Source organism: Sapajus apella, unplaced genomic scaffold, assembly GCF_009761245.1.
Source record: "Sapajus apella isolate SASKATOON/1434 unplaced genomic scaffold, GSC_monkey_1.0 scaffold44, whole genome shotgun sequence".
NCBI classification, from domain to species: Eukaryota; Metazoa; Chordata; class Mammalia; order Primates; family Cebidae; genus Sapajus; species Sapajus apella.
This window is the reverse complement of record NW_022436984.1, coordinates 10,561,852-10,586,396: the sequence shown is the minus strand read 5'-3', so window position 1 is coordinate 10,586,396 and position 24,545 is coordinate 10,561,852. Positions and strand designations below refer to the sequence as shown.

General features: G+C 40.4%; 1 protein-coding gene across 2 annotated transcripts in view; it reads left to right on the top strand.

Annotated features, from left to right (window-relative positions):
* Positions 1-19,197, top strand: part of EIF2AK2 (eukaryotic translation initiation factor 2 alpha kinase 2) — a 41,116-nt gene extending 21,919 nt beyond the window's left edge. For both annotated transcript variants that reach the window (XM_032239316.1, XM_032239315.1), the window contains exons 11-16: positions 3,608-3,766; positions 5,499-5,679; positions 11,028-11,156; positions 16,508-16,609; positions 18,287-18,340; positions 18,419-19,197. In XM_032239316.1, the coding sequence (XP_032095207.1) occupies positions 3,608-3,766; positions 5,499-5,679; positions 11,028-11,156; positions 16,508-16,609; positions 18,287-18,340; positions 18,419-18,541 (748 nt within the window). In that variant the 3' untranslated portion in view covers positions 18,542-19,197. The remainder of the gene's footprint in view (positions 1-3,607; positions 3,767-5,498; positions 5,680-11,027; positions 11,157-16,507; positions 16,610-18,286; positions 18,341-18,418) is intronic.
* The last annotated feature ends 5,348 nt before the right edge of the window (positions 19,198-24,545 follow it).

The following is a 24,545-nucleotide window of genomic DNA, read 5'->3' as shown; positions in this document are numbered from 1 at the left end:
CCTTGATTAGGCCGGATATCCAAGCTGGCTAGCAATTGACACTGGCTCTGGGCTGGAAGTTCAGCTGGGACTGTGAACCAGAATACCTCCACATGGCCTCTTTATGGGGATTGGGCTTCTTACAACTTAGTGACTGGGTGTCAAGAAGGATTGTCCCCAGAACAAGTCATCCAAGAGACGAGGAGTGAGGGGCAAGGCTTCTTTTGACCTAGTCTGAGGAGTTCTAGAATGTCACTACCACCAAGTTACATTGGTTAAACAAGTCACTGAAGCCAGCTTAGATTCAAGGGGAGGGCAAATAGGCTCTACCTCTCAATTTAAGGAGTGGAAGCATGTATGGGATGATAAAGAACAGATCAAGATTATCTTTGGACATGATCTCCTATGTAATAAGGTGGGGATTTAGAACTCATCCCCTGGAATGCCAATTCAATGTGTTCGCGCTGTAACCCACTGCTTCCAACATTTGTTTTGTGTATTATCTACCCTCTCACTCCTGCTGGATAGCAGAACAGGAAGGAAAACCTCCATAGAAAGGCAGTCTTAAATCACATGGCCACCAGTTCACCAATCTTGCTTGTTGCACTCTGGCAGTTGTTACTGTGTATAGCTTGGCCAAACTGATCCCTCAAAGACTAGCAAAGGAGATGGGAAAGGGATCTGGTTTAAGGAAAATGAGATGTGCAAAGGAAAGGCAGGCATGGAGTGCTGGGTGTTCTTCATCCCAGATTAACAAACCTACTTCTTCTCTCATGCACAATGCTTTGCATTTGAAATAGGGTAATTCCTACTCTCTTCATTGTTTTATTTAACAGGAATGAAGGACTGATGTACTGTTATTCCTTCTATTAGATAGAAGTTGTAACAAATGATAATAATATCCCAGCTACTTGGGAGGCTGAGGCAGGGGAATTGCTTGAGGCCAGATGTTTGAGACCAGCCTAGGCCACATAGTGAGACCCAGTGTCAAAAATAAAATGAATAAATGAGGGTGGAGTGCAGTGGCTTACACTTGTAATCCCAGCACTTTGGGAGGCCAAGGCCAGCAGATTACTTGAGGTCAGGAGTTCGAAACCAGCCTGGCCAACCACCCCATCTCTACAAAAATACAGAAATTAGCCAGGTATAGTGGCGGGTGCCTGTGATCCCAGCTGCTTGGGAGGCTGAGGCAGGAGAATCACTTGAACCTGGGAGGTAGAGGCTGCGGTGAGCCGAGATGGTGCAACTGCACTCCAGCCTGGGTGACAGAGACTCCATCTCAAAAAAAAAAATAAAAGTATAATAATGTTGATGTTGGTCCAGTGTCTTGGTCATTTCCGGTAGTTTATACATTGATATAACATATTTTAAAATATCTTTGGAAATATTAATCTGAAGCCATAAATTTTTTTATATACTTTGGCCCAAGGGTTTCCTGTTTGGGAATCTGTTTTAAGAATATTATTTAGGGAGGACAAGGCAGGTGGATCGCTTGAGCTCGGGAGTTTGAGACCAGCCTGGGGCAACATGGCGAAACTCTATCTCTACAAAAAATAGAAAAGTTAGATGGGTGTGGTAGCCATGCTTGTAGTCTCAGCTACCCGAGAAGCTGAGGTGGGAGGATCACCTGAGCCTGGTAGGTGGAGGCTGCAGTGAGCCATCATCACACCACTGCACTACCCGCCTGGGTGACAGTGAGACCCTATCTTAAAAAAAAATATTATTTAAATTATGGATTTATATCCAAGAAGATCTAAATCACAATGTCGTTCATTAACAGTGAAAAATTAGAACAAACAAAATATCCAGCAGTTAAGAAATGAGTAAACATGTTTTGTTCTGTACCCTGATCAATGGCTATTTTGCAGCCATTAAAAATGACTGGCCAGACATGGTGGCTCACGCCTGTAATCCCAACACTTTGGGAGGCTGAGGCTGTCAGATTACTTGAGATCAGGAGTGCAAGACCAACCTGGGCCACATGGCAAAAACCCTGTCTCTACAAAAATTACAAAAACCAGCTGGGTGTGGTGGTATGTGCCTGTGGTCCTAGCTACTTGGGAGGCTAAGGTGGAAGGGTCACTTGGGCCCTAGGGGCAGAGGTTGCAGTGAGCCAAGACTGCCACTGCACTCCAGCCTGGGTGACAGAGCGAGACCCTGTCTCAAAAAAAAAAAAAAAAGAAGGAAAGAAAGAAAAGGAAGGAAGGAAAGAAGGAAGAGAGGGAGGGAGGGAGGAAGAGAGGAAGGAAGGAAGGAAAAATAACAGATTGTAAGAAGGAAGCTAAAATAATAACATTGTTATAGGATTGTCAACATATCAGTAATTTTTTCTTTGTTTTTGCAAATTTTATGTCATATAGTTTAGAACTTTTTGCATTAAAAAATAAAATTGTAAAATGTTTGTTTATCCTTCCTCATCTTTGAGACCTCCAAATTATTTACTGCAAATTATTTACTCCAAATTATTTACTGCATTTAGCATGGAATTGTCTTAGGTCTTGGCAGTACATCCCTATAATGCCTCTCACCATCTCACCTTCTCTGCATAAATTGTCCTTTTGTGTATTTTTGCCACATATTGAAAATCGTGAATTAGGTACTTTACACTGCCTGGGTTACCTAGCCTTGCCACCAAATGTGGTTTGCTTGTGAAATCTAAAGATTTTAACAAAGTCTAAGCAAAACATAATGTATGATTTAGCTATGAAAAATTGCATCAGCTGGATCCAGTGGCTCATGCTTACAGTTCCAGCACTTTGGGAGGCCGAGGCAGGTAGGTTGCTGGAGCCCAGGAGTTTGAGACCAGCATGAGCAACATGGCAAAACTCCATCTCTACAGAAAATATTTAAAAAGTAGACGGATGTGGTGGTGTGTTCCTGTGGTCCCAGCTACTCAGGAGGCTGAGATGGGAAGACTTCTTGAGCCTGGGAGGTTGAGGCTGCAATGAGCCAAGATTGTGCCACTGCACTCAACTTGGGAGACAAAGTGAGACCCTGTCTCAATAAAATAAATGAATTAAAACTGCATCACTGGCATTTCTTTTCTTTTTTTTTTTCCAAGATGGAATCTTGCTCTGTCACCTAGGCTGGAGTGCAGTGTTGTGATCTCGGCTCACTGCAACCTCTGCCTCCCAGGTTCAAACAATTCTGCCTCAGCCTTCCGAGTAGCTGGGATTACAGGCACGTATCACCATGCACACCCAGATAATTTTTGTATTCTTAGTAGAGATGGGGTTTCACCATGTTGGCCAGGCTGGTCTTGAACTCTTGACCTCATGATCCGCCTGCCTTGGCCTCCCAAAGTGCTGGGATTACAGGCATGAGCCAACGTACTCGGCCCTATCACTGGCATTTCAAGCCTGCTACAAATGATTTTTAAATTGTCTAATGTTTGGCATTATTGAAGTTGCTGCCTTTTGTTTTATGTTGAGATAAAACAAAAGAGTGGGAGTGAGAACACCTATGGTTTTTTCGGTATGTTCACTTTTTCCTTTTGAATCTCCTGGCTTCCATTCTAAAATTGTGTGAGAACAGCAATGGTTTAATAAGGAATGTCAATAGTTTTGTTCTGTGGTTGTTATTAGGGATGTACACTGACACTTCCATGTTCCTTGTGCCTTTTAACCAGCAAGGTGGAGCGTGAAGTGAAAGCATTGGCAGAACTTGATCATGTAAATATTGTTCACTACAATGGCTGTTGGGATGGATTTGATTATGATCCTGAGAGCAGTGATTATGATCCTGAGAGCAGTGATTATGATCCTGAGAACAGCAAAAATAATTTAAGGTAACTAAAAAGAAATTCTCATAGTCATAAGAAGATGAAAGTAAACCGTTATTTACTCTGTGTGGGCCACTGGATAAGGCCATTAATTACCAAGATTAATAATCACAATTTCCTCTGAGAGACACTGTTATCTCTCCATTCTGCAGGTAAGGAAAAATGAAAATCTCTTCCTTGCTCCTCTCCTTGCTGCAAACTTGCTCTCACAACCCTTTGTTATATCCTCAGCTGTCTTCAAAAATCTCAGGTTCAGCTTTACTGACACCATTGTGTAATGGAGGGCCTTGTGTATGTGCCGGCTTCAGTACAGGCTGTAAATGTAGTCTTGTGGAGAAAGTTTTAGCATATAGATGCTGCATCTGAGGGCTCCCTCCTCAGCTACCAACGCTCTTCTGTCCCTCTCTTAGGCTGTGATTGGTGTGGTGCAGTTCAAGGGTTTCTTTGAAATGTAGCTATACCACTTATGCTGGGGTGGCGGGCAGTGAAAATAATTTTTAAGACCACAAGGTGAGATGGGGGCACCCTCGTGTTTTATGTTAGGTAAGCCACTGCCAAACAACTGGAGATCCTAAAGTGCTGGCATCTGTCTTTGAAAGTCACCCCACCTATTTTGGGGTTAGCCTTCTCACTAAAATCCTGAGGCCAATGGGGTCCTGTTCATTCATTTTCTCCTGCCTCCACCTCCATCTCCACCACATGTAACTGAGAACTTTATCGTCAGTTTCAGGAGTTACTGACCATCAGCATACAGGACTTAAGCTTTCTGCAAATTCTTGGCTGCCTCTTCCTGTTTTCAAGCTGACTTATACAAAGAATATAAATTAATATTGAGGCTAACTTAATTCAGAAATAAATACAACATGGTTAGCATAAAAGTAAATCAATCATCTGATTTACATCTCGTAGTAATTTGCTGGCACTTCTAGAGTACCTTTCCTATTGTTTCAGCTTTGCTTTTCCCTTACTCTCTCCTATTAGGCTATTATCCCCATGATGGCAAGGATAGTGTCTGACTCATTTTCTCATCTCTAGGTACCTTTCATGCTCAGTAGTTCGATGATGAATTGAAAGGTTTCAAAATTACTTTATAGAATAATGAAATTTAGTTTCCTGCAACTCTATTGTATTCATGTTCCTCTTTCTGTCTATTCTGAAGATGATTGCAGATCTTCAGCAATAAAGAGTGGGTGGCTCATTTTTTTTTCTTCTCTTTTTTGAAACAGAGTCTCACTCTGTCTCTCATGCTGGAGCACAGTGGCTCAATCTCAGCTCACTGCAACCTCCACCTTCTGGGTTCAAATGATTCTCATGCCTCATCCTCCTGAGTAGCTGTGACTACAGGTGCTGCGCCACCACACACAGCTAATTTTTGTATTTTTAGGAGAGATGGGGTTTCACCATGCTGCCCAAGCTGGTCTCAAACTCCTGAGCTCAAGCAATCCACATGTCTCTGCCTCCCAAGTGCTAGGATCATAGGCATGAGCCACCATGCCCGGCCCAGCTCATATTTTATAAATTAGCTAAACAAATAAAGCTCTGGACATCTGGGAGCTTATTATTGAAATAAAAAATGGTTTATTATATTTTGATTCGAATTTATTATATTTAGATTTCTATTTTGAGACATGTTTTGGAGTTCTTAAGAAGGTAAGGTGTAAGCTTTTAAAAAGATAAGACTTTCTTTATAAATTTATATTTATTGTTACTTTTAACATACTGTAAATTTTATACCCAGATCAACGACTAAGTGCCTTTTCATCCAAATGGAATTCTGTGATAAAGGGACATTGGAGCAATGGATTGAAGAGAGAAGAGGCAAGAAACTAGACAAAGTTTTGTCTTTGGAATTCTTTGAACAAATAACAACAGGGGTAGATTATATACATTCAAAAAATTTAATTCATAGAGATCTTAAGGTAAGTGGAAGTACTTTATTAGTTGATATATATAATTTAGTAATTTAAAAATTTATCTTCTCAACTGGACACAATAACTCACACCTGTAATCTCAGCACTTTGGAAGGCTGAGGCAGGCGGATCACCTGAGGTCATGAGTTCGAAATCGGCCTGGCCAACATGGTGAAATCCTGTCTCTACTAAAAACACAAAAATTATCCGGATATGATGGCGTGCACCTGTAATCCCAGCTACTTGGGAGGCTGAGGCAGGAGAATTGTTTGAACCTGGGAGGTGGAGGTTGCAGTGAGTAGAGATTGCACCACTGCACTTCGGCATGGACAAAAAGTTGAGACTTGAGACTCAACTTGAGTTCAGCCTTGAGACTCACCTCAAAATATACATATGTGTGTATATATATGTAAGTGTGTGTGTGTGTGTGTTTGTGTGTGTGTATCTTCTCTAGTTTTAGAATGGTGGTTAATTGCTAGTTATGAGAAAATGATATTTCTGATCCTCTAATGTTAGAATGGGTCTAGAACTTGCCACGGATGCCATTCCATGCAGCTACCTAGAAGATCTCTTGGGCTACCTAGCGAACTTATTGTGACAATGAGCCCTATTAAAAGGCTCATTCACTTCTCATTCTATCTGGGTGATAGTCATACCCAGATGTAAGCACTAATAGCTGTCAAATAGTGAACATTTCCATGCAAATAATTACTGTGACTGGCACAGCCAACTGGCTGCTCTGTCCCTGCTCCTCCTGCCTCCTCTAAGAGACTCAGGCTTATTTGAGAGGCAAAAGGGACTCTGTTGACTGTGGCTTTAGGAATATGGTTCCCTAATCTCTCAGTCATTACTCTTGAGGGCTGTCACAGCTACTGGGTCCAGAGTCTAATAATGTCTTAGTTAGGCATTTCAATCCCATTACTGGAAAATTGCAGTAATCCCAAATTGGGAACGTGTGTCATCCATTAGTATTTTTGTTTTCCTTTGGCTTTCATGGTCTGGACAAGCAGTTTCCCTGTTTTTACTTCTCATCAAAATGACAGAAGGTGAGAGACAGAACAGCCCTTCACAGCCTTTTCTCCATTCCCTATTCCCTGTGACTTGCCTATACCTGCCACATGCTGGCCATCCTAAATCCTGTTCTTGGGCCTTTGCTCATGTTCTTCTCTCTCATGGGACATTCTTCTGCCTGTCCCCTTTGGTGGTAATTTGTTTACAGAGCCTTTCCTGGTCAGTCTGGAACTGCCTTTTGCTATCCTAGGCAGAAGCACCTTATTTATGTGACTATCTGCTTGCCCCACTCCTCTAAAACAGCCAGGAATAAGGAAGGAAACAAAAAATTCCTTGAGAGAAATAAGTGCCCACACATACAGTTGTTTATTGGGCTCAGATTTGAATGAATAGTCCTTATTGCTTCTGTGGTCTGCTCAGGGACTGGCTGCCTGATTCTTTGGTGTTTTGAGTCTGTCTGGTTCCAATATGTCTCTTCTACAATATCTGTAGGTATTATTTGAAGTTGGAACATCATCAGGACTATTTCAAAAGGATAAATGTAGAGTGGTTATACTTTCACTTAGGGATAAATCACACATATAGGTAAATAACAAAATAAGCACATTTATTTCTATATACAATAATTTGCAAATAAATGCAGAAGTGTAAAGTCATCAAGTTCCTAGTCCTCAGAATGAATTAGCAAAATTCTGACTGGTGCCTATCCACTTATTTACCAATTGTACCCCACACTGTGTACCCCGTGTCATAGACTGGTCTTTTCTTGCATCTATTTGCAGAGAATTTTTGCTCTGGCTACAGTTGCTCAAGGGTCAGACTTTATTATTTTTAAATTAAAAAAAAATTTTTGAGACAAGGTCTTGCTCTTTTGCCCAAGCTAGAGTGCAGTGGCATGATGCTAGGACCACAGGTGTGTACCACCACACCTGGGTAATTTTTTGGTTTTTTGTAGAGACAGGGTCTTACCATGTTTCTGAGGCTTGTCTCAAACTCCTAGACTCAAAACGATCCTCCTACCTCAGCCACCCAAAGTGCTGGCATTCCAGGTGTGCTGCACTCCGCCTGGCCTCAAGCTTTGATAGTGAGACTTCCTTCATCTTCTATAACTTTTCTAGCTCTCACTGCTACAGTTGTTGATTTCTCTCCTCTAAGAAAAGATACAATGAAGGTGTACAGTTTTGGGGTTATGCTTTGCAAAATAGCAGCTGTAGGTGGTTTTGCCAGAGAATGGTCTTTACCCAGTACAGTCCCTCTTATAAAAGTCTCCAAATGTTTACCAATTTCTGTTGGAATCTTAGAAACTAGACCAAGGGTGCTGGGAGGGGACATAGGGGTTTCTGGAGTGAGGGCTTTTGTCCAAGGCTGCTTCCCTCTAAAATGTTCAGTCTCCTAAAGCCCCGGCTCTTTGGTTGTCCTTGGCCTGAGCATCAGCCCTGTTCCTGTGCCTCCTATGTGAAGTTTCACCCTTTTTTATGCTCTACAACCCTATATTTTATCTAGTCATATTATAGCTGATTAGACAAAATGTGACATTATTGGTTTTTTTTTTTGTTGTTTTTTTTGAGACAAGTTCTCACTCTATTGTCCAGGCTGGAGTACAGTGGCACGATCTCAGCTCACTGCAGCCCCAACCTTCTGGGCTCAAGTGATCCTCCCACTTCAGCCCCCAAAGTAACTGGAACTATAGGCACAGGCCACCAAGCAAGGCTAATTTTTGATATTTTGTAGAGACAGGACTTCACCATGGTGCCCAGGCTGGTCTCAAACACCTGAGCTCAAGTGATCTGCCAAACTTGGCCTCCCAAAGTTTGGGATTACAGGCATAAGCCACCGTGTCTAGCCTCTTATTCTTTTCTTTTCTTTCTTTCTTTTTCTTTTTTTTTCCTGAGACACAGTCTCACTCTGTCACTCAGGCTGGAGTGCAGTGGAGCAATCTCGACTCACTGCAACCTGTGTCTCCTGAGTTCAAACAATTCTCCTGCCTCAGCCTCCCAAGTAGCTGGGACTACAAGCACCTGCCACCATGCCCAGCTATTTTTTTATATTTTTGGTAGAGACCATGTTGGCATCATGTTGGCAAGGTTTTCACCATGTTGGCAAGGTTGGTCTTGAACTCCTGGGCTCAGTCAGTCTGACCACTACAGCCTCCCAAAGAGCTGGGATTATGGGCATGAGTCACCATGCCTGGCCCACTTTTTCTTTTTAATGAACTATAAAAAGTGATCTGATATTTTTACTAGTCTCATCCAGCTTGGATATTTACACAGCTTCATAAATTCAATTTTCTGTTTCTTAGAGTCAGGTGAGACAGCCTTATATGGGACCAGCAGTTTCACTTGCAATCCCAACATATTCCTACCTTGCAACTTGAGCATAGCATAGGAATATTTTCTCTCCACATCCACCCCACATCTGTCTTCAGCCTTCCATCTGTATTATTGGTGTTAGGCTCCAATCTAACTGTCAGTTGAACTGTAATCCAACTGCTAATTTCTGCATGGCCATCATCTCAGGCTGGCTTCTCGGAAGCCCCTCCTTTAGCCTTTATTGGGCCAATTGTCTCTTCCTGCTTAGGTTTCTTACTAGGTAGGCCTTCTCATAACTGTGTTATCCCATAGTCTGTTTGTGTATAGCCTAAGATTGCATTAAAAGTCCAGCCTTTTCAAAAATGGCAAAATATTAGTTTTCTCATCAACTACCTTCCCGTTTTTATGGTCTTTAGAAAGTCAGTATGGCTTAGGCTTTGTGGCCTGTGGTCCCAGCTACTTGGGAGGCTTTGATGGGAGGATCACTTGAGCTGAGAAGGTCAAGGCTACAATGAGCCATGATCACACCACTGCAATCCATCCTGGACAACAAAATAATACCTCATCTCAAAAACAAACAAACAGAATATTGGTCAATACCTCTTATGGGCCCGGCATGGCGGCTCATGTTTGTAATCCCAGCACTTTGGGAGGCCGAGGTGAGCGGATCACTTGAGGTCAGGAGTTTGAGACCAGCCTGAGCAACATGGCAAAAACCTGTCTCTACTAAAAATACAAAATAATTAGCCAAGCGTCGTGGCATACACCTGTAATCCCAGCTTCTTAGGAGGCTGAGGCAGCAGAGTTGCTTAAACCCAGGAAGCAGAGGTTGCACTGAGCCAAGATCGCACCACTGCACTCCAGCCTGGGCGACAGAGTGAGACTCCATCTCACAAAACAAAACAAACAAACAAAACACCTCCTATAAAGCTATGGAGTCAGAATGACCACTTCTATTCAGTTTTTCCTTTTTTAAAAAAAAAATCTGCTTAAAGAATTGCATGGATAAAAAATATTTCAGAGCTAGTTATCATCTTCCAATTAACTTGGTATCCTTTCAAGGTGGAAGGGATATGTTTAAGAAGTTGTCAGAGGCTTAGAGAAATTGATATAAAAAAGACCCCCAAGAGGCTGGGCATGGTGGCTCACTCCTGTAATCCCAGCACTTTGGGAGGATGAGGTGGGCAGATCACCTGAGGTCGGGAATTCGAGACCAGCCTGACCAACATGGAGAAACCCCGTCTGTACTAAAAGTACAAAAGAATTAGCCAGGCATGGTGGTGCATGCCTGTAATCCCATATGGTGGCGCATGCCTGTAATCCCAGCTACTCGGAAGGCTGAGGCAAGAGAATCGCTTGAACCTGAGAGGCGGAGGTTGCTGTGGGTGAGCCGAGAACGCACCACTACACTCCAGCCTGGGCAACAAGAGCAAAACTCCGTGGGAAAAAAAAAAAAAAAAGCCCAAGAGAAATTCTGCACAGGCTAATCAGCAGTATTGTTGGGAATGGACCCATTCAGAGAATCTCAAGGTTAGAAGGGATCTTAAGGATGTCCCTATCAGATCATGGACTCATGTTTGCAACATTTCCTCAAGTGGTTGTTCAGCCCTATCTTGAGATGGAGAACTGTCCAACTCCCATTCTTTGGACAACACTATTAGGATATTAGGATATTTTAAAGCAAATCTTTCGGTCATTTCCACCCTGTAGTCCTGGATCTGTTCCCTTGGACCATGCAGAGTGAATCTACTTGGCATGTGGCAGCTTTTCAGAGGGATAGCTGTGCCCCAAGCCACCTTTTCTGTGAGCTAAGAAATCCTCACTTGTTTCAGCTGGCATTTTAAAGACCAGCGATATTAAATTCCCTGATTTTGGCTCCCTGTGTAAAGGTAAAGGTCTTTTTTTTTTTTTTTTTTTTTTTTTGGTGGGGGGTAAAGGTCTTATAAGTAATATAAAATAGCCATTGCTGTGTATGATTAAGACGTGGTAATAGTATGTCAAGTTGGTACATGTAAGTTCAATATTTTTTTTCATAGCCAAGTAATATATTCTTAGTAGATTCAAAACAAATAAAGATTGGAGACTTTGGACTTGTAACATCCCTGAAATATGATGAAAAGCGAACAAAGGATACAGGAACTCCACGATACATGAGCCCAGAACAGGTAAAGTTTCTTTCCTGTCTCTCTATATTTTACTTCTTTTATTTTTAAAATTATAAAAAGAGTAGACACTTCTTATACAATTAAAACAGTATAGAATTATATAGAATGAGAATTGAACATTCCCCTTAACATTCTTCTCCACCCGTATTCTTCTCATCAGTTTGTTCTTTATCCTTTTAGATAATTTTCTTTGAGTTATAAAAACATGCAAACATAAATATAAACCCAGACTTTTTTTTACATAAACATATATGTGCATACATTTTTCAAGGACTTGATTATTTTGTTGTTTTGTGACTATATAGCATCTCTCCATATCAGTTCAACAAGATCTGCCACATTCTTTTTTTAACCACTATACTGTATTTCAAAATGTAGAGCTACCATTATTTAACTATTTTATTTTTATTTTTTACTTATTTAATGTTTTTTTTTTGTTCTTATTTGTTTTATTTATTTATTTATTTATTTTTTTGAGACAGAGTCTCGCTCTGTCACCCAGGCTGGGGTGCAGTGATCTTGGCTCATTGCAACTTCTGCTTCCCAGGTTCAGGGGATTCTCCTGCCTCAGCCTCCCAAGTAGCTGGAATTACAGGCACCCACCACCGTGCCTGGGTAATTTTATGCATTTTTAGTAGAGACAGGGTTTTGCTATGTTGGCCAGGCTGCTTATTTTGTTTTAGAGACAGTTTTTTCTCTGTCACCCAGGCTAGAGTGCAGTGGTGTGATCATTGCTCCCTGCAGTCTCAAAATCTTGGGTTCAAGCAGTCTTCCCACCTCAGACTCCTGAGTAGCTAGGACTAGAGGTGCATACCACCATGCCCAGCTAATTATTTTTATTTTTATTATTTATTTTTATTTTTGTAGAGACGAGGTATCACTATGTTGCCCAGGTTGTAATTAACTGTTTTCTTATTGAAGGGTATTTATTTAGGTTGTTTACAACTTTGTACACCTATAGACCTTCCTCCTTATTTTGGGGCCCAAGAACAAATAATTCTATGATAATCTATGATTGATTTCTTGAGGTGAAATGATTGAATAGACTGACAAGTGCATTTCAAACTTAATTGCTGTTTGTCATTCCAAAAAAAAGTGATTCAATAATACTCTCCCCTCAAAATGTATGAGAATGCTGCATCATCATACTCTCAATCAAACAGGGGTATGATCAGTGGTCACTTTTGGACCATGTGTTGAATTAGGAATATCTTGCTATTTTACTTTGTATTTTCCAGATTTTTAGTAAGGTATGCCCATTTTTCATATATTTACTTATCCATTTTCTGTAAATTCTCTACTCGTATCCTTTCCCAACTTCTCATAATTAAGTTCTCTTTTTCTCATGTATTTGTTAGGAATCTTGATATATATTGGGTGTTGATTCTGTATCTATTAACTCTATTAGAGAATTTTTCTCCTTGATTGTTACTTCTTTATAATGACATTTGTGGTACTGCAGCTTTAAATTGTCATATTTATCAATATTTTCTTTATGGCTGCTGGGTTTCTTATTTTTATTTTGGAGGCTTCTACCACAAGATTATGAAAATATTTTGTGGTTTTACTAAAATAAAAAGTGACCCCAATTTGAATTAATTTTTGTATATGTATGAGAAAGGAATATAACTTGATTTTCCCCACGTGAATATGCAATTGCTTCATCACCATGTTTTAAGCAGTTCATTATTTAAATGCTATTTTAAGAAAAATTCATAGAGATAGAAAGTGGAACAGAGGTTATCAGGAAGGGAGGAATAGGAACTTCTTGTTTAATGGGTATAGTTTCTGTTTGGGGTGATGAAAAGTTCTGGAAATAGTGGTGATGGTTATACAACATTGTGAAGGTAATTAATGCCACTGAATTATAGGCATAAAAATGGTTAAAAGGGAAAATTTTATGTTATATATATTTTACCACAATAAAATATTATTTTATCATATATAAAATTCCCACACATTCGTAGATGTGTTTCATTGATTTATTTTACATTTTTCTCTTTAATATTATGTTATGTAGATTATTGTAGCATTTTAAACTAGGTTTTAGTATTTGAGCAGCAGGGGCTGCCACATTATTCTTCAGTTTTAAAATGCTCTTAGCTGTTCACATTTACAATTCCAAATGAACTCTAGAATCAACTTATCATCTTCCGTAACTGATTTTGAGGTTTTGATAGCAATTGCATCGAATGTGAGGATTCAGGTGAGGAACATTGATATCATTATATATTTAAGACTTCTCGAAAATTGGTATTTTCTTCGCACTTATTCAAGTCCTCCATCAGTCAGCTTTTGCCAAACTATGCTGTGGTAACAAAATGACCCCAGTTTCCTAGTGGTGCAAAAACACCAAGGGTCTATTTCTTGCTCGCATGAGAAGTTGGCAGCAGTCCAGCTGCAGTTTGGCTCCACGTGTCTCCTTCATTCCAAGACCCAGGCTGAAGGAAAAATACTATCTGAGTCACTGCCATCCTCAAGGCAGAAAGCAATGGCAGAACCTTGTGATGGCTTTTACATGTTCTGCTCAGCGGTGGCATACATCACTAAACATCATTGTCCAAAGCAAAATGCATGGCCCAGTTCGAGACAGTGAGGAGGCCAGGAGGCCAGTACAGCATTGGGGGCAATCATACAACCTACCTCAAGTCTGCTTTTATATTCTTCAATGAAGTTTTTAAAAGTTTGTCTTTATGAAGACAAACTTTTTTTTTTTTTTTTGAGACAGGGTCTTGCTTTGTCACCCAGGCTGGAGTGCAGTGGCATAATCATAGCTCACCACTGTGCCTCCTCGACCTCCCTGACTCAGGTTATCCTCCTGAGTAGTCAAGACTACAGGTGCAAGCCACCAACACCTGGCTGATTTTTTTTTGTATTTTTTGTAGAAACTGGGTTTCACCATGTTGCCCAGGCTTTTCTCAGACTCATGGGCTCAAGTGATCCACCTGTCTTAACCTCCCAAAGTGCTAGGATTACAGGAATGAGCCACCATGCCCGGCCACATTGTTTATATTTTTGAATCTTTCTCCAGAATATGTATTGTGTTTTGCTATTAAAATGAGATTCCACGCTTGAACCCAGGAGGCGAAGGTTGCAGTGAGCTAAGATCACACCATCGCACTCCATCCTGGGCAACAAGAGCAAAGGTCTGTCTCAAAAAAAGAAAAAACAATTATTTTGCTGACAATAGATCTTTCAAAATACTGCTACTATTTTGTCATCCAAGAATAAATATACTGAGCTGTCTGATGGTTGAGAGTCTAGAATGGAGAAGGCACCCACTTTTTCCTTTTGGGAGGCCACTTGGCATAGAAAATATAGAATACAATAGGAGGCCAATGGTTCTCTTTAAACCCTCACTGCATTCAGTATCTTCTGCATCCTGTATTGCCGCCCTCACAATATTTGGTTAAAAACATTCATCATTGGCTGGGTGTGGTGGTTCACGCTTGTAATCCCAGCACTTTGGGAGGCCGAAGTGGGTGGATCACAAGGTCAGAAGATCGAGACCATCCTGACCAACGTGGTAAAACTCCTTCTCTACTAAAAATACAAAAATTATCTGGGCATGGTGGTGTGTGCCTGTAGTCCCAGCTACTTGGGAGGCTGAGGCAGGAGAATTGCTTGAACTGGGACCCGAGAGGCAGAGATTGCAGTGAGCCGAGATCATGCCATTGCACTCTAGCCTGGCAACAGAGCAAGATTCTGTCTCAAAAAAAAAAAAGTTCGTCATTGTACTTTACTTTTTATTATGTGGGTTTATTTTTTTTTTTCAATTTAAAAACCTTTTGTTGGCTGGGTGCAGTGGCTCATGCCTATAATCCCAACACTTTGGGCATCTGAGGTGGATCTCCTCACCGGATCACCTCTGGTCAGGAGTTCAAGACCAGCCTGGCAAAGGTGTTGAAACTCCAACTCCAATTACAAAAAAAAAAAAAATACAAAACTTAGCCAGATGTGGTGGCACATTGCTGGAGTCCCAGCTACTTAGGAGGCTGAGGCAGGAGGATCGCTTTAACCCAGGAGGCAGGGGCTGCTGTGAGCCGATATCGTACCACTGCACTACAGCTGGGCGACAGCAAGGCTCTGTCTCAAAAAAAAAGAAAGCAACATTTTGTTGAGGAATAATTTATATACCATAAAATGCACAGATCTTAAGTGTATACTTTTTCATTTTGACAAATGCATACACCTGTGTAACATATAAGCCTATAAAGACATAGAACATTTTGTTCCTTCAGGCTCCTTTCCATTGACTCCACCCTACTGAGCAGAAGCAACCAGCACTCTGAGCTCTGTCACCGTAGCTTAGTTCTTCCCATGTTTTACCTTCATGTGAATGGAATCATACAGTATAGACTCTTTTGTATTTAATTTCTTCATTCAAAATAATGTCTTCTGGAAAAACTTTATTTGTTGCTCATACCAGCAGAGAATTCCTTTTTACTGCTGAGTAGTAGTCCATTGTATGAATATGCCACAATGTGTTTATCCATTCTTCTGTTGTGGTCCTTTGAGTTGTTTCTAGTTATGGAATATTGTGAATAAATAGGCTATGAACAGTTACAAAGCAAGTTACCTACTGGGCACTATTTTAACTGCTTTACCTGCTGCATCTCATTTACCCTCACAATCAAACACTGTGGTTGATACTGCTGTTATCCTCATTTTACTTTTTTTTTTTAAAGATGGGGTTTCACCATGTTGGTCAGGCTGGTCTTGAACTCCCGACCTCAGGTGATCCACCCGCCTTGGCCTCCAAAGTGCTTGGATTACAGGCGTGAGCCACCACCCCGGCCTGTTATCCTCATTTTATAGCTGAGATTATTCCCATGTTGATAGTTAATTTTTTTTTTTTTTTTTTTTTTAGGACAGAGTCCTGCTCTGTCGCCCAGGCCGGAGTGCAGTGGCATGATCTTGGCTCACTGCAACCTCCGGCTCCTGGTTTCAAGCAATTCTCCTGCCTCAGCCTCCCAAGTAGCTGGGATTACAGGCACTTGCCACCATGCCCAGCTAATTTTTTTGTATTTTTAGTAGATACGGGGTTTCACCATGTTGACCAGGTTGGTCTCAAACTCCTGACCTTGTGATTCACCCGCCTTAGCCTCCCAAAGTGCCAGGATTACAGGTGTGAGCCACCACACCTGGCGGATAGTTAATTTACACAGAGGATTCAGCTATTCAGTGGTACAGATTTGAGCCTAGGCAGTCAGACTCCACAGATCTTGCTAATAAATAGACATTGTTGTGTGATGTAAGATGTTTTGGTCAAGTGACTTTTTGGGGCTTTAGAAGGCTGAATATTTATGTAAGGAGAGTAACAATGGTAAATATATTTTGTTTTTTTTTAGATTTCTTCACAAGAATATGGAAAGGAAGTGGACCTCTATGCATTGGGGCTAATTTTTGCTGAACTTCTTCATGTATGTGACACTGCTTTGGAAACATCAAAGGTAAAATGATCTCAAAGAAAGAAACAAGAAAAATTATTGACCACTACCTTCAAAGTGTTGCTGCAGACAGTTCTTGCTCTCACATGACGATGGGCTTGAGCATATTAGTATCTGACTGCAAATGAAATATGAATTTTCTGTCTTTCAAGGTTTGGCAAAGAAATACCAAAAACTTTGTTAAAGAGCAAAAGCTTTGGTCTTCCCTAGAAGGTGGTTCATCTCGTAAGACTCTTAAGACTTGAGTCAGTAAAATTTTACAGGCGTGAGCCACCAGCCCGGCCTGTTATCCTCATTTTATAGCTGAGATTAACTGCTTTGTGTAAGACACTGTACTAAGTGCTATAAGGGTTGCAGAAATTAACAAGCTTTGGCCAGGTACAGTGACTCATGCCTGTAATCCCAACACCTTGGAAGATCAAGATGGGCGGATCACTTGAAGTCAGGCGTTTGAGACCAGCCTGGCCAACATGGTGAAACCCCATCTTTACTAAAAATACAAAAATTAGCTGGGTGTGGTGGCATGCACCTGCAGTCCCAGCTACTCGAGAGGCTAAGGCATAAGAATGGCTTGAACCCGGGAGGTGGAGGTTGCAGTGGCCTGGGTGACAGAGTGATATTCTTTCTAAAAAAAGAAGCTTGTTCTCAAGGAGCTTATTTCTAAAAGAGAAGATAATATAAGAAAATGCCATAAGCATTTTAGGAGAAGGTATGAAGTCTGTGGAAGCAGCCGGGAGGGACATCTTTCCAGGTGTAGGGACTTAGGTTTCATGGAGACACTAAGCTGAGCTCTGAAGGATCTGTTGGATTCTAATAGCCTAAAACAGAAAAGGTGATTTCAGCCTGGAGGCAGGAATGTACAGAGTGTATTTGGGGACAGCAGGCAGTGTAAGTGTAAGTTGTATTGGAGTATGTAAGTTACAAGGAAGTAGTGGTTGTTGAGAATAGAAAGATAGGTTAGGCTAAATTGAGCTAAAAATGTGGACTTTCTTGCTTAGGCAGTGGGAAGCCCACTAAAGACAGTAGGCAACTGGATATCCTACTTTTTTTTTTCCCCAGGCTGGAGTGCAATGGCACAATCTTGGCTCACTACAACTTCCGCCTCCCAGGGTCAAGTGATTCTCCTCCCTCAGCCTCCCAGGTAACTGGGATTATAGGCATGTGCTACCATGCCTAGCTAATTTTTTTGTTTTTAGTAGAGATGGGGTTCCATCATGTTGGTCAGGTTGGTCTCGAACTCCCGACCTCAGGTGATCTGCCCACCTCGGCCTCCCAAAGTGCTGGGATTACAAGTGTGAGCCACGGTGCCCAGCTGGATATCCTACTCTTAAACTCAGGAAAGGGAACTTTCCTGGAGTCAATAACCTTATCCTCTGTGAAACAGTTAGAACCTACCTATCACATAGGGTTCTACAATGCATGAAGGGAGATTGTGAAGATGATGCACTTAACACTTCACATCATACTGCAAGGATGATTATTAGAGTGGGGGTAGGGTGTTTGTATTAGAGCATAGGGTAGGGTGGGAGAGAGGGAATCCTGCTTGCTTCTTGGCTAAAGAGACTTTCCCAAAAATCTGGAAATATCCTACATTTCAGGTATCCTCAGCCTTTAATTCTGTTTGTTTTTCCTCCCAAGTAAATAATTTCCTAATATATGCCTATCTTTTTTTTTTTCCAGTTTTTCAGAGACCTACGGAATGGCATCATCTCAGATGTGTTTGATAAACGAGAAGTAAGCACTTGAAAATCATCAGAATTTTATTTATTTCAGTGTTTTATTTCTTACTATTGACTCTCACTGTCATTACAGAAAACTATTCTACAGAAATTACTCTCAGAGAAACCTGAGGACCGAACTAACACATCTGAAATACTAAACACCTTGGCTATGTGGAAAAAAAAACCAGAGAAAAAGGAACGAAACACACGTTAGAGCCCTTCTGAAAAAGTATCCGCTTCTGATTTGCAATTTTCCTTGAATTATCTAAAATCTGCTAGGGAATATCAATAGATATTTACATTTTATTTTAATTTTTCCCCTTAATTTTTTACTTTATTTGCAGAAAGGTTTCCTTCTTTTCGCTTCAGAAACATTCTTACGTTTTACTTTTTCATAAAAAATTATAACATCGTTCTCTGCCTCACATAGTTTATAAGGTAGTTGGAGAAATATGGTACTCATAAAAAAAATAAGTGATGTACAACCACTTTGGAAAATAATTTGGCATTATCTGGTAAAGTTGAATACATGTGTATCCACAAAGCTATCAATTCTATTCCTACATACATGCTTATAAGAATGTCCATAAAACCCTATTTATGATAGCCAAAAGAACACGGAACAACCATAATGCCCATCAAAAGAACAGTATATTAAAAAAAGTGTATTCACACACAGGATTACTATATAGTATTGAAAACAATTGAATTACAGCCAAATGTAGTAACATAACACAAAACATCTCTCAGGAACATAATGTTAAACGAATGAAGCAGGTTTTCAGAAAATATATCCAGAATAATTCCATTTATATAAAGGTCCAGAGGATGCAAAACTAAATCCTGTTGTCTAGGAAACCAAACAAATGTGATAAGACAACAAAGGAAAGGAAGGGAATGAGAAATATTAAATTCTGGAAGATGGTTATCTTTGAGGGAGGGGGGTCTTTCAAAGGTAATGGTAACTTCCTTAAACTGGATGGTAGGTCTACTAGCGTTTGCTGCATAGTTATACATTTTATTTTAAATATATTTTGTATCTATTATAATAACTGCTTTAAAGACAACTGTCCTATGAGGCAGTAGCTACGAACAGAAAATAGTCCAAATAGTCCATCGGGCGGGGGTGAGATCACTTTCTACTGAGGACAGGGCTAGAAGTGACAGTCCAATGGGCCTTCCAAGTATATGTGAGGGTTTTAGATGAGTAGAGAGGATACCACCCAGGAAGCCTGGACAAGGAGACTGGGGTGAGTTCTGGAGAAGGTATATTTGAGGACCATGGGGTATGCTAGTTTGTTGTCCTGAATTGCTGTTGAGAGTGCTGAAAGATAATTTGGATTGCATCTTAGAAGACCTTGAATGTTAATTTTAACTTTAGAGCAATTGTTTTCATTTGTTTTTTATTGCTTTAAATGGATACTTGAGGCTGGATAATTTATAAGGGAAAGAGATTTCTATAACTTACAGTTCTGCAGGCTGTATGAGAAGCATGGTACCAGCATCTGCTTCTGCTCAGGCTGCTTCCACTCATGGTGAAAGGTGAAAGGGAGTCTCATGTGCAGAGGTCACATGGCAAGAGAGGAAGAAGAGATCGAGGGAGAAGGTGCCAGACTCTTTTTTTAACAACCTGCTCTTGAGGAAACTAATAGATTGAGAACTCCTTGCTTTCCCTCCCTGGTACACCCCACCCCTAGGCATGGCATTAATCTATTCATGAGGGATCTTCCCTCACGACCCAAACACCTCCCATCAGGCCCCACCTCCAACATTGGGATCAAATTTCAACATGAATTTTTTCGTTTGTTTGTTTTTTAATTGTACTTTGGGCTCTGGGGTACATGTGCATGTCCTGCATCCTGCAGGATTGTTGCATAGGTATATACATGCCGTGGTGGTTTGCTGTCTCCATCCCCCACCTACCCCCCGCCTTGCCTACATCAGGCATTTCACCCAGTGGTATCCCTCCCCATCTTCCCCACCCCCTCACTGCCCCTCCCCTGCCCTCCCCCACCTCACCTAGCCCAGTGAGTGTTGTTCTCTTCCTTGTGCTCAGGTGTTCTCATTGTTTATCACCTACCTATGAGTGAAAACATGCGGTGTTTGGTTTTCTGTTCTTGTGTCAGTGTGCTATGAATGATGGTTTCCAGGTTCGTCTGTGTCTCTACAAAGGACACAAACTCATCGTTTTTTTATGGCTGCATAGTATTCCATGGCATATATGGGCCACATTTTCTTTGTCCAGTCTATCATTGACGGGCATTTGGGTTGGTTCCAGGTCTTTGCTATTGTAAACAGTGCTGCAACAAACATACGTGTGCATGTGTCTTTATAATAGAACGATTTATAATCCTTTGGATATATACCCAGTAATGGATTGCCGGGTCAAATGGAATTTCTATTTCATGAGAAAATTTCTATTTCATGAGTGTGAGGAATTGCCACACTGTCTTCCATAATGGTTGAACTAATTTACACTCCCACCAACAGTGTAAAAGTGTTCCTATTTCTCCACATCCTTTCCAGCATCTGCTGTCTCCAGATTTTTTAATGATCGGCATTCTAACTGGCGTGAGATGGTATCTCAATGTGGTTTTGATTTGCGTTTCTCTAATGACCAGTGATGAAATGATGAGCTTTTTTTTCATATGTTTGTTGGCCACACATATGTCTTCTTTTGAAAAGTGTCTGTTCATATCCTTTGCCCACTTTTGAATGGGTTTGTTTGTTTGTTTCTAGTAAATCTGCTTTAGTTCTTTGTAGATTCTAGATATAAGTCTTTTGTCAGATGGGTAGATTGCAAAAATTTTTTCCCATTCTGTTGGTTGCCGGTTCACTCTAATGATTGTTTCTTTTGCTGTGCAGAAGCTCTTAAGTTTAATGAGATCCCATTTGTCTATTTTGGCTTTTGTTGCCATTGCTTTTGGTGTTTTAGTCATGAAGTCCTTGCCTGTGCCTATGTCCTAAATGGTGTTGCCTAGGTTTTCTTCTAGGGTTTTGATGGTGTTCTTATGTCTAAATCTTTAATCCATCTGCAGTTAATTTTTGTATAAGTTGTTCAGTTTCAGCCTCCTGTATATGACTAGCCAGTTTTGCCAACACAATTTATTAAACAGGAAATCCTTTCCCCGTTGCTTGTTTTTGTCCAGTTTGTCAAAGATCAGATGGTTGTAGATATGTGGGGTTGAGGTTTTAGGGGATAAACATCCAAACTGTAGCAGCAACCAGCTACCATTCTAAAACTGCCTTGTGATTTTAGAATTTTGGAAAGGGCCAAATTTAGGTTAAGTGAAAATACAGTAAGAGAAAATACTTTTATAAAGTCTTTAAAAAGTGCTCATAAAAAGCAGTCAATACATATTTCAGGTAACGTTCATCAATAGATGCTAAAACTATTGGATGAAAAGTGGTTGTGGACTAGGACCTTCACAAGAATTTAAATATAATCCTACAGAAGATATGTCAGTTATACAGAGGAAGACGTGCCTGCCTTTACAATGGTCACCACAATAACCAAGTGATTCAATTTAGTATCACTCAAGGTAGAACACTGTAACATTATGACCCTCCTGATGTAATTTAAGAATTTTACCTAGTTTTCTTGCATAAAGTGTTTAACTGGAATTTAATCATGAGAAAATTACTAGACAAATCCTGAATGTATTCATGCTATAAGATAATTGACTTGGGCTTCTCAAAAAGTCAGTGTCATGAAAAAAAAAAAGAGAAACTTGTGAGATATAATGACCAAATCAAATGCTTGAATCTTTATTATATCCTGGATATTTAAAAAGACAAAAGCTGGACACAGTAGCTCATGCTCGTTATCCAAGCATTTTGGGAGGTCAAAATGGGAGGATGACTTGAGCACAGGATTTTGAGACTAGCCTGGGCAGCATAGTGAGTCCTCATCTCCACAAAAAAAATCAGAAAATTAGCTGGGCATGGTAGTGTGCATCTGTGGTCCCAGCTACTTAGGAGGGTGAGGTGGGAGGATCACTTGAGCCTAGGAGGTCAAGGCTGCAGTGAGCCATGATCATGCCACAGCATTCCAGCCTGGGTGACAGAGTGAGACCCTATCTAAAAAAAAAGAAAAAAAAAAAAACAACCAGCAAACAGCTATAAAGACTTGGGACAATTGAGAACATTTGAATATAGACTGCATATTCGATAACAATGTCAAATAACTGTTTTCTCAGGCGTGATAATAGTATATACAGAATATGTTTTTATTTTTTATGTTTTTGAGATGGAGTCTCACTCTGTCACCCAGGCTGGAGTTCAGTGGCACGATCTTGGCTCACTGCAACCTCTGCCTCTGGGGTTCAAATGATTCTCCTGCCTCAGCTTCCCGAGTAGCTGAGATTACAGGCATCTGCCACCTCGCCTGGCTGATTTTTTGTATTTTTAGTAGAGGCAGGGTTTTACCATGTTGACCCAGCTGGTTTTGAACTCCTGACCTGAGGTGATCCATCCACCTTGGTCTCCCAAAGTGCTGGGATTACAGGTGTGAGTCACTGTACCTAGCCAAAAATGTTTTATTTTTAGGCAATACATGCAAAAATATTTAGAGGCCAAGTGTGTCATGATGTCTGTAACCTTCAATGTTCAGCAAAAATCAACATGGAGAGAGAAAGACGGTACGGAACAATTGGTAAATCTAGTTGACAATATATAGGTGTTTGTTGTATTCTTTGAACTTTTCTGTAGGTTTGAAAATGTTCTGGGTGGAGAGAAGTCTCTTTTAAAAAAATATCTGGTTTTGATTAATGAGGCTATATTAAAAAGAAACACTAAATGAGGTGGCCAATTAGTGAGAATGTAGCCTTATCTTTACCTGACCTCATTTTAATATTCTTACTTTGGCTGGGTGTCGCTTGGTGGCTCACATCTGCAACCCCAGCACTTTGGGAGGCCAAGGTGGGTGGATCACCTGAGATCAGGAGTTCGAGACCAGCCTGGCCAACATGGTGAAACTCCATCTCTATAAAAATACAAAAATCAGTTGGGCATGGTGGCAGGCACCTGTAATCACAGCTACTCAGGAGGCCAAGGCAGGAGAATTGCTTAAACCCAGGAAGCGGAGTTTGCAGTGAGCCAAGATCATGCCACTGCACTCCAGCCTGGGTGACAAGAGTGAAACTCAGTCTCAAAAAACAAAAAGATATAGATATATATATTCTTATGAAATAAATATAGCATTTCTTAGCAAATTCTATTTATTTGTGAGTATATATTTTCCTGGCTTCAAAAATAAAGTAAAAAGTATCCTCTTACTCAGAGGACGACAGGGACAAGAGCCTGGGACCTGATTTGCGAATTAAAATGCATATACACGCACACATACACAGAAATTTTGAGAACCATTTTAATATAGTTGCCTCACTAGAAACATACCTTTTAGGGAATTTTTATCACTAAACCACATATTATTTAAATATGTACATGTTTACATAAATACATACATAAAATACACATGCATATTTAACACTTATGTTAAATATATTCAATGTAAATACATATGCACACAATATATGCATATATATGTGTGAGTATGTTATATGTGTGCATGTGTGTATACGGCCAGCTATATAATTTGGGGACTAAGGGCAAAATGAAGCTGTAGGACCCTTGTTCAAAAATTAGGTGTGGGGTGCTTCTAAGCACAGACTTGTGCAACTGTACAGGTTGCATGTCCATGAAGCCATCCTGTGTGTGTGCATATGTGTGTGAATATATATGTATTTTATAGAATACATACATATGCATGTGTGTATCTGAGAAGAAATATTTAGAACAGTACATACAAGCTTTTCCAGGTCTCTACTACCTGTTAACCAACTAGAGACAACTCAGAACATCCATTTCCCACTGAGTGTTCACCGTAATTTGAGATTCTTGGTGTATTAACATTTCATTATGGAATATTGAATAATTTCAATATTATACTTAAATTGTTTTATGTTCAAACATATACAAAAATAGAATGAAATTCTACCCATCACCCAGCTTCAACAAATATCAATACTTTACCTTTCGTAATACATCTAACCCCTTACTTTTTGTTTGTTTCTTTTGGTGAAGTATTTAATTGTAATTTTTTTTTTAAGAGACAGGATCTTACTCTGTCACCCAGGCCAGAATACAGTGGCATGATCACAGCTTATTGTAACCTCGAACTCCTAGGCTCAAGTGATCCTCCTGCCTCAGCTGCTTGA